We start from the raw sequence: 10,273 nt of genomic DNA on the forward strand, positions 1-10,273 counted from the left end.
TTATAAATATTTAATCCCAAATTATATTCCACACAATTCAATGTACATATGATATTCATCTTTTTTTTCAAACAAATAACTCTGCACAAATCTAAAATAATATATAGCCAAAATATGATCCATAAATTAATAAATAATAATGCATAATTCCTAAAAAAAAATTAAAAGTCTAAACTGTAAACCTTAAATAGTACTATCAAGTATCTCAATCCTGATCATACTCATCTGAAATAGTACAACCAAGTATTTCAATCCTAATCATACTCATCTACCGAGTTATTGTTATCATCATTATCACTCTGTGAATCTTGATTGTCTTCCGGAGATGATGGTTGTGCATTCGAAGATGATGCCGTGTAACCCATATGCTTTATCAGTGCTTCTAATTTCTCATTTGTATCACCTAACTCCTTCCTCATTTTTTGTTTTGGCGTCTCATCTTTTTATTTTGGCGCCTCATCTCTTCATTTTGGCGTTGTACTTCTTCCAACTGATTATATAACTCAACATTTAACGCATGAACTTGGGCTCTAATCCGATCATCAACTTCTTCCGACACATCAGATGTTGTCTGCTTAGGTAATTTTACAGATCGACCCAAAGAGCCAAGACCTGTAACTCTTCCTTTTTTCTTTCCACCAACTGATAGCACCCAAATATTCATTTCACTTAATTGAGATAGCTCGCTAGGTGAATTAGTTTCTCCATCAACATATGCACTTTTGGAAGCTAATAATTCTTCTTTCTTTTTTTTCAAAATTATTCTGCACAAAAGCATTGAAACAAATATTAGTTATTTTGCATTAAAACAAATATTAATAATTTTGACAACTGCTAGCACTTAAGCACATCTTTCCCTGGCATTTTAATTAGACTGGAGAATACTAAAGAAAATGGAGCAAAGACTCCACACAAGTAATCAGATGTTTACCTGAATTAAATCAAAAAGGGTACTTAAGAATAGAGTTCAATATAATTAGTTTTCGGGATTAACTAATATAGACCGACAAGTATAAAAATTTATCTACACTATCAAGTCACTTAAAAGGCAATTACATGCCTAAGTATATTAAATTCATTAAAAATAGATAGCTCCTAGCTACAAATAAATCCACTGTTCATATGAACACAGAGGTTGTCAATTGCTTGTATAATGTCTAATTGCTTGTGTAGATGGGACATGTAATTCTGGAAAGACAATTTCATTTCAATTATACTACTCCAGATAGAATGCAACAAGATATGTTAAGAGCCATGACTCCTCTCCCCGTTGATCGCTGGCTATTTGCATGGTATACTATGATTTTGTGACAAAAGATGATTAAGGGATTTTATGTGTTAAATTTTCTAGTAGCTGTTACTTTGCAGCAAGGGGGACGGGAAAAGTGCATGGGTTCACAGTCCTCATACTCCTCAGGCTCCTAAGCAACAAGCAACAAGCAACTGTCACTATGCAATGTTTTAGAGGAGTTAATTGATCGTGACTATGCAAGGGTGATGCTGGTTTATGGTTCAATCGGAAGCTTTACTTTGATAAAGCTAGTAGGTCCAATTTAGAAAGATTAATATTACTCTTGTTTATTATCACTACAATAAAATAATGGCTACTTGGCCACTTCCTTTTTCTTCTTTCCTTTTCTATCTTTTATGTTTTTCATAATGGTTTAATCTAAAGATCTGCCTAGGCCCAGATAAGGCATAATTACATAGAGCAGGCTTGTGTAAGTTTGTTGAACTATTAAATTCCCTGCTCTTCTTGAAACAACCAATTTATTTATCAACTTAATAGAGTAACGACAGTTAAATAATTTCAATACATATATGCTGTAGAAGGAAGACTTACATACGCAGCTTCAGCTGTCTCATTTACCCAACTTTTATTTTTCTCCTTTCGATGAGTGCGAAAATAAAATTCTGAAAATGAAGGATCTTTTCCAGTAGCTTCCTTCTGTAATTAAAGGAAGATGTATATGCTATCAACATTTATATGATCTATTTACTAGAAAGAAAAAATTAAAAAGGAACTATATATTACCAATCTCTTCCAAATTACGCGATGAGGTATACAACCACCTGTATGAACCGAGGCACCTGCATTTGTATCGCGATTCTTTTTGTTTTGTTCCGACTTTAACTTAAATTGAGGAGACTCCCAATGCTCCTTCAACTCCTTGAATACGACATCACCCATCCAATTTGGCTTCACATACAAGTCCTTTCTAACATCTTGGAAAAGTTGGGTCATTCTTGAAGATGCCCTTTTCTCAAAATTGCGTCGTATAACATCATTATAGTGAGGGAGCCATCTAAATTTCTTCTATAGTATTTTATAACACAACACATTAAAATAAAATCTGAATCAGTTCTATAAACTTACACACCAACATTTGAACATGAATCATATTATAAACATCCTTACCTTGAATTCTTCAAACCATATATCCCGAGTATGTTGTGGGAATTTCTTCCAAGAAGGTTTAGCCAGCTCAAATTTACTACGAATGCAACTAGCAATGCCTTCAATAACTGGCTTATGAGGTTCAAACCTACATAAAAATGCAGTAGTTATCAATCATTTATAAATTAACTAGGTAGTTTCACTCATCATTCCATTCAATCAATTCCCATAAATTAATCATATCAAATCTGTCAAAACCATTGTCTGTAAATCGTTAAATTTAGACTATTACAAGGCTCGTGCACTTGACGAGTTTACTACCACTTCAAGCTAGAAAACTGAGGACTGACATTTCTAAAAGTGTTGGTCTCTACTTATATTGGCATTTCAGAGGGGGGAGATGATCTCCCCAAACCAACACACTTCAGCATGCCAAATAAAGTGGAAGGAACAGTTAAACAAGACAAAAGAAGATCTCCAGAAATTTTGCCTACTTTGTGATAATCAACAATTTCAGTAGCCATGCATTTCTAAAATAGCAAAAGAAGCAACATAGAGTGGGATAGACATAATAGTTCACCAGTTTTTATCTGGCGACTAATTTCAAAGGAGCGCCAATTCTGAAAGGCAAAAAGAATTATAAAGGAGTAATCAAGTTACACAAAGCAGACTCACCTTTAAGCTAAACCAGGAACAAGATAGAGATTCATGAAAATAGCCTACGAACTTAGTTGATCACTGTCCATTACTATTGCTAACAACTAAGTATTCAATTTCCTCAGAACAATTTTGGACTACAAAATTTGCACTACTCACAACAAAGAACAATAACATAGTCAAAGAAATTACAATTTGAACTAAGTTGCACTTTCACTATGGTCTACAAGCAATCTGACAAAACAGAAGTCAGTATTAATAACATATTATACCATATTAGAGCATCAAAGAACCAAAGCATATCTTCTTCAGGTACAATCCACATTCGATCATCATCATTGCCATCGCCTACCGCACTACACGAGGTGGCTGGAATCATATTGGCTGGTGAAGACATATGCGGTTGAGTGACTGTGTTATGAGGCAGATTGACTTCAGGAGTAGGTTGAGGCAAGAAAGTCTCATGTACATGAAGTAAACTAGTTTGAGATAGGAGGGATTGTTATGGGATTACGCGAGGCATTTGAGCTGCTTGAGGCTCTATTGTGTGTGTCTTCCTTTTACGGAATTTTTCTCCTTTACCACTAGTTTGCCCAGCTTGTTTAGATCCTGTATTACCTGACATCTAGGGGAATATACAAATAATGTTGATACAATCTTTAGTAAGCTGATAGATAACTAGGTTCATAACTTAAGAAGAAAAACATGATACATAACAGTAGACCAACATAACTAATTATTTAAGAGAACCAAATATGCAAACATTAGATTACTTCAAGACCATAAGAAAATAAGATATCATTTATTGTGAATACCATCTTGAAGTTTAGAATGATCCAAGGACAAATGAAAATTCTCAAAATTCTAAATAGTTCTATAAAATAAACCTATTGTAACTCATCCTCATCGTGGGTTTGACAGTGATCTTGTGAATCATCATTATCAAAAAGCTCTTCCTCTTCTTCACTTGCTATCTCCTCATCTTCGTCGTCAATTAAATCATATCCGTCTTCTTTGACAAATGGTTGAATACTACTCATATCGACCTCCTCACCAACAACTTGATCATCTTGTAAGCAATCAATCGGATCATCCTCTATGCTTGGATTAACATGTGACTGCTCCTCTTGGTAAGCAACTTCCACATTATGTCTTTCATCCACAACTCCTCTTGGCTTTGTCTTTATAACAACCCACCAATCAGCCTTATCTCCTTTGCTTTCAGGATGATTTGCATAATAAACTTGAGTTACAGTTTCAGGAAAGATGAAAGGGTCAAATTTAGCATATCTTCTCCTTTCTCGAACCTCGACAATGCCAAATTGGCTATCAACTTTCATGCCATGTTTAGACGGATCAAACCAATCACAATAAAATAAAACTAACTTTTGAGTAGTCCTTGTCCATTCCAATTTGAGAATCTCCTTAATAACACCATAATATTCATTTGTAGTGCCATCATGTCCGATGCCACTAACACATACCCCACTATTAAATGTTTTTCTTTCTTCGCCCCATGCAGAAGTGCAAAATTTGTATCCATTCGCAATATAAACAGGACATGATGTTGCCTTTCTTAGTGGTCCCTCTGCTAAGACTTGCAAATACGGATTCAACGTCTCTTGTGGATTTTTATTGACCTATTGTATAATAATAATAATAAGTTAGATTTATATATTAAATGATATCTTTTATAATGATATGTTCTTCAGTAATAACTAGTTTATGTTATTCCATACATAATCTTTGAACCACCGTGGAAAGTTTATATATGGATTTAGATATGAAAATTTATAGAAATTGTGGGATTTTGGTAGGAAACCTAGAAATTGGTATTCTTGGATTTTGACCACAAATCTGGGCATGAAATGGAGAATAAATTATATATTTGAGTTCGTGGGGTTATGGATAAAGAAATGTAGGCATGCTTTCAAGTTCAATAGTTAAACTCATTACAATCAAAAATATATCAATACTGTATGATATGAGGAATATGACATCCCATCAGAAAGACCTCATGTACTACTGGTCGCAATTCTTTCGGTCACTCGGTACTGTTTATGGCCAATCCAGCCCAGGGATATTCCATCCTGTATATACATATACATCGACTGACAGTCAGTCACTCAGTACCGTATACGGCCAATCCAGCCCTGGGGTAATTTATCCCTAAATGTAAATAATACGGACAAGATCCATGTCTAGAGAAATTCATCACAATATAAATAAGTAAGGCAAGTCCATACCCTAGGAAGTCCATCCCGAATATATAATCATCTACGCTCACCGGGGGTGTGTACAGACTCCGGAGGGGCTCCTTCAGCCCAAGCATGATATAAAGCTGATATGTCCTACTGCAGGCGGGCAGTCCCGATCAGTATAATAATAAAGCTTATAAGGCTTGCTGCAGGCGGGCAACCCTGGTTCATATAATAATAATATATATAAAGCCAATATGGCCTGCTGCGGGCGCGCAACTCGATCGCATAAATATCCTCAAAATGGACGAACATGACTGAGTGTGAAATATACATTTTTAAAATAATTTATTCAACAACAACACGACCCCATGGGTCCCAAAATATCGGTACGTAGCCTAAACAAGATCTTTAATAAGAGCCTCAGCTCAATTTCCCTAACACGTGAAAAATGTTCATATAATAACATGATTATTTAATTTTACAACTTCACAGGATTTATTCAAATCACAATTTCTATGGTGCACGTCCGCACGCTCATCACCTATCATGTGCGTCACCTCCAAAAAATTTATATATTACTAAATTCGAGGATTCATACCCTCAGAACCAAGTCAAGAAATGTTACTTACCTCAAACCGTGTAATTTCTTACTCCACTATGCCCTTGCCTCGCGAATTGGTCTCTGAAAGCCTCAAATCTAGTCATAATTATTTCGATTCAGTCAATACAATTTATTGGATTTAATTCCATATGAAAATACTAGTTTTCCAACAAAATCTAAAATTTAACTCAAAACAATCGCCCATGGGGCCCGCGTCCCAGAACCCGACAAAAGTTATAAAATATGAACGCCCATTCGACCACGATTTTAATCATATAAATTTTACCAAATTCCGATATCAACTCGAACTCCAAATCATCAAATCTTATTTCCAAATCCCTAGGTCCAAATTCCCGATTTACTCCTCAAAAATACGTAATCTAGTCGGATTATTCGATGATAATTCAATATTATGGAGTAGAAATGATCACAAGTGACTTACCTCAAGTTTTCCGTGAATTCTCTCTGAAAATCGCCCCAAAAACCGTGCTTGAAGGTCCAAAAATGATAAAACTCGGAACCCTTTCGAAATGTATACTATCCAGGGGTTCCGCACCTGCGACTCACTTAGCCGCTTCAGCGGTCTCGCAGGTGCGAGAATCCAACAACTTCTGCGGACTCGCTTCTGCGGTTTTGCCCAGCCTCCCTTGCCTCCGCATCTGCAACCTTGGTGTCGCTTCTACGGACTCGCTTCTGCAAGATTCTGTCCGCTTTTGCGATGCCAGGCTCGCTTCTGCGAGCCAAATTCTGCAGGTGCGATTGTATCAGAAGGCAGAAATTTTCAGATTTCTTCCAAGTTCAAAATTTAGTCCGTTAACCATCCAAAACTCACCCGAGGACCCCAGGACCTCAACCAAATACACCAACAAGTCCTAAAACATCATACGACTTCCAAATAATTTTCTGGTCAAACTTCCAAATTTAAATTTTTATTTTAGCTATTTCAAGTCTAATTTAACTACGGACTTTTAAATAATTTTTCGCACACGCTCCCAAGTCCAAAATCACCATACGGAGCTATTGAAATCATCAAAACTTTATTCCGGGGTCGTTTACACATAAGTCGATATCCAGTCAACCTTTTCAACTTAAGTTTTAAACTTTGGAACTAAGTGTTTTCATTCATTCAAAGACCTCACCAGACCCGAACCAATTACCCATGCAAGTCATATAACAATTGTAAAGCACATATTGAGTAGTAGATGGGGGAACATGGCTGTAATACTCAAAACGACCAGTCGGGTCGTTACAGATATATAGTCATTTAAAACTTATTTATATATAAATGATAAATTGTATAACAACTTGTAATTAACTTAAAACCTAAATAGTAAGGATAAATAAATTTGTAATATAATACGTATAAGCAAAAATCTCATACCAAAACCCACTTTACCAAATGATCTGGACTTTCAGAAAAAGTGGAAATGCTTTCATAGAATCACCAAAAAAAGAACTCCCTACAGGAAATTTTCCTTATCCAACAAAAAAAAGGAAGTAAATGTACTACCCCAATTGTACAATCACTTGACCACACGTTTCCATATATAATATATTTCATCATCAGATCTAGTTCAAACCTTAAACTAAAACCAACCAATGGATGCAATACATCACCCATATTACACCACTAGCTTCCACCTTTTCCTTTTCTTTATCGTTTTTCTTTTTCCCATAATTTGTCGTTATAATTCTTTCAACAGACATGTCTTTTTGCTTTAACCAAACAACTGCCTTCCTCTTCTATCAACATCCCATGATAACTTTCATAAATAAAATATATTTTCAGGTTAACTCACCAAATTTCTATTTCCATGCATCCACTAGGAAAGTTTTTTAGTTCCTGCAAGTTTTGCTATTTTTAGTAAAGTTTCTTATCTTTAACTCATTATAAAAGCCAACAGGAAGGTGACCTCTAGCATATCACATCTCTTTCATTCAATATATAGAAATTAAACTACAAAATGTCTTTTACAAGAACGAGCTGTATTTCTGGCCTTTTGCTCTTATTTTTAGCTCTCACATGTGAAGCTAGGGTTCCAAGAAATGCTAATGTAGGGTTTATAGCAGTTAAGGGTGCCCATTTTGAACTCAATGGATCCCCCTTTTTATTCAATGGTTTCAACTCCTATTGGTTGATGCATGTTGCTGCTGAATCAAGTGAGAGGTACAAAGTCACTGAGGTTCTTAAAGATGGATCTGCTGCTGGTCTTTCTGTTTGTCGCACGTGGGCTTTTAGTGATGGAGGTGACAGAGCATTACAAATATCACCTGGCGTTTATGATGAACGAGTTTTTCAGGTAAAAGTTTATGTCCTGCGCTAAAAGAGTTTTAAGATTATAAGGTTAAGTTGGCTTATGACGACAAATAATTCTACCTATCAAATCTAATATGTCAATCCAAAAAATAGAGTAACCACCTACTATAACTAGCTAGTTAAATTGTACTGGTAAAAGTTCTTTCCACCATGTAAGGAATACAAGTTAAATTCCTTCAATAAAATTTATGCATGAATTGTGTCAATAGTTAGATACTTATTTAAATGGTGTCTAATTTTACGGTTATTATTGTATATTTATGGATTTAGGGTTTGGATTTTGTGATCTCGGAAGCTAAGAAATATGGTGTTCGCTTAATCTTGAGCTTTGTAAACAACTGGAATGACTTTGGAGGAAAAGCTCAATATGCCCAATGGGCACGAAATGCAGGGGCTCAGATTAATAGCGACGATGATTTCTATACTCATCCTATGCTCAAAAGTTATTACAAGAATCACATCAAGGTATGGGGTAACAATGTGTGGAACTTTTTCACTTAAATAGCGACTGTTTGATATTCATGCAATCTTTTTATTTTTCCAAGTAATACTTCATTATCAAATAAAATTAACAAAGTTGATATATGGTGGTTAATATATGAATTTATGTTCTTGTGAAATTGCTACAGAATGTCGTTACAAGATTCAATACGATTACTAGAGTTGCTTACAAAGATGATCCAACAATCATGGCATGGGAACTCATTAATGAGCCACGCGACCAAGCTGACTATTCTGGAAAAACCATTAATGTAAGCATCAAGTAATGCTTCTTAATTCATTTCCAAACTAATTGAATTTTAGAAATATCATCAACTGATTTTTTATCTATAAAATATCATCAACAGGCTTGGGTTCAAGAAATGGCAAGTTTTGTGAAGTCACTAGACAACAAACACTTGTTGGAGGTAGGAATGGAGGGATTCTATGGTGATTCGGTTCCTGAAAGGAAACAAGTTAATCCTGGTTATCAAGTCGGAACAGATTTTATCAGTAACCATCTTATCAATGAGATAGATTTTGCCACTATCCACTTATACACTGATCAATGGTATATTAACATCTTTGATCCACTCACAAGTTCATATTTTTCATCGTAACACCTTATAAATAGCCTGGTTGTTCAAACATTGTTTACCTCATCGACAATGCAAAAATCTTTAACTTTTTACATTTATAGGGTATCCGGACAAAGCGATGAAGCACAATTAGCATGGATGCAAAGGTGGGTTACAAGCCATTGGGAAGATGCAAAAACTATACTAAAGAAACCTCTAGTGCTAGCTGAATTTGGCAAGTCTAGTAGAGGTCAAGGATACAGTCTTAGTTCAAGAGACACATTCATGAGTATTGTATATAGGAATATCTACAATTTGGCAAAAGAAGGGGGAACTATGGCAGGAAGCTTAGTATGGCAACTTATGGCACAAGGAATGGAGAATTATGATGATGGTTATTGTATTGTTTTGGGACAAAATCCTTCAACTGCAGGAATTATTTCAGGCCAATCACATGCCATGACAACTTTGGCTAATCTTGTTCATAGCCCTCTAGAGTGAAGGCACGAAGATCATTATAATGAAGGATACGAAAGAAAATAAGTTCCATAAATGGTTCTTCTATTAGATTATTTTCTTTATTATGCAATAATCTTTATTATTGAATTTAAGTAATCTTCGGTCCATGAATTTTAGTACTAGTTCGAGCTCATGTTACTAAAATGTGAAGCCGATTACACTCAAAAATGTAATTGCATAAATTGTTTCAGCAAAAGAAAAAGGAACATTATGTTTTTGTCTTCTTGTTTTTAAGTTTGAGTACAATATGTTTTTGCTAAGGAAATACAGAATTTAAATTAAAGCAGGAAATTCAAAGAAGTTCAAAACACACAGGAGGCTAAAGTTATGATTTTCCCCGATTGTTGGAATTCTTCTCGCTACGTCTCCTATAATATTACCTAATTATTCTCTTCTGATCGTGAGCACTTCAGGTGTCGTAATTCTTTTTCAAGCAACTATCACAATTTACTAGACATATTCTCTCGAACTACGCTAGTTGCCACTAGTTCACCGCTCACTAAGATCACACCAAAGTTTCGT

The 10,273-nt window shown here is 35.2% G+C and overlaps 1 protein-coding gene and 1 long non-coding RNA gene across 2 annotated transcripts; one reads left to right on the plus strand and one right to left on the minus strand.

Moving 5' to 3' along the window:
* Positions 1–1,834: 1,834 nt before the first annotated feature.
* LOC138893438 (uncharacterized) lies at positions 1,835–2,550 on the minus strand. Its single transcript, XR_011408982.1, has 3 exons — positions 2,420–2,550; positions 2,036–2,317; positions 1,835–1,948 (listed from the first exon to the last, which is right to left on the minus strand). It is a non-coding gene; the product is annotated as an uncharacterized lncRNA (long non-coding RNA).
* A 5,223-nt stretch (positions 2,551–7,773) lies between these two features.
* On the plus strand, positions 7,774–9,968 carry LOC138903738 (mannan endo-1,4-beta-mannosidase 1-like). The gene is made up of 5 exons (XM_070192228.1): positions 7,774–8,157; positions 8,445–8,639; positions 8,804–8,926; positions 9,023–9,225; positions 9,355–9,968. The coding sequence occupies exons 1-5, from the start codon at positions 7,822–7,824 to the stop codon at positions 9,731–9,733; spliced, it is 1,236 nt and encodes a 411-aa protein (XP_070048329.1). The 5' UTR covers positions 7,774–7,821; the 3' UTR covers positions 9,734–9,968.
* Positions 9,969–10,273: the final 305 nt, after the last annotated feature.

Source organism: Nicotiana tomentosiformis, chromosome 1 (assembly GCF_000390325.3).
Source record: "Nicotiana tomentosiformis chromosome 1, ASM39032v3, whole genome shotgun sequence".
In the NCBI taxonomy this organism is placed as follows: Eukaryota; Viridiplantae; Streptophyta; class Magnoliopsida; order Solanales; family Solanaceae; genus Nicotiana; species Nicotiana tomentosiformis.

Excerpts from the sequence above, each read along its gene's own strand:
- LOC138903738 (XM_070192228.1), top strand. The coding sequence starts at position 7,822 with ATGTCTTTTACAAGAACGAGCTGTATTTCTGGCCTTTTGCTCTTATTT. Across the intron at positions 8,158-8,444 it reads ATGATGAACGAGTTTTTCAG|GGTTTGGATTTTGTGATCTC; the intron begins GTAAAAGTTTAT and ends TTATGGATTTAG. Across the intron at positions 9,226-9,354 it reads CACTTATACACTGATCAATG|GGTATCCGGACAAAGCGATG; the intron begins GTATATTAACAT and ends TTACATTTATAG.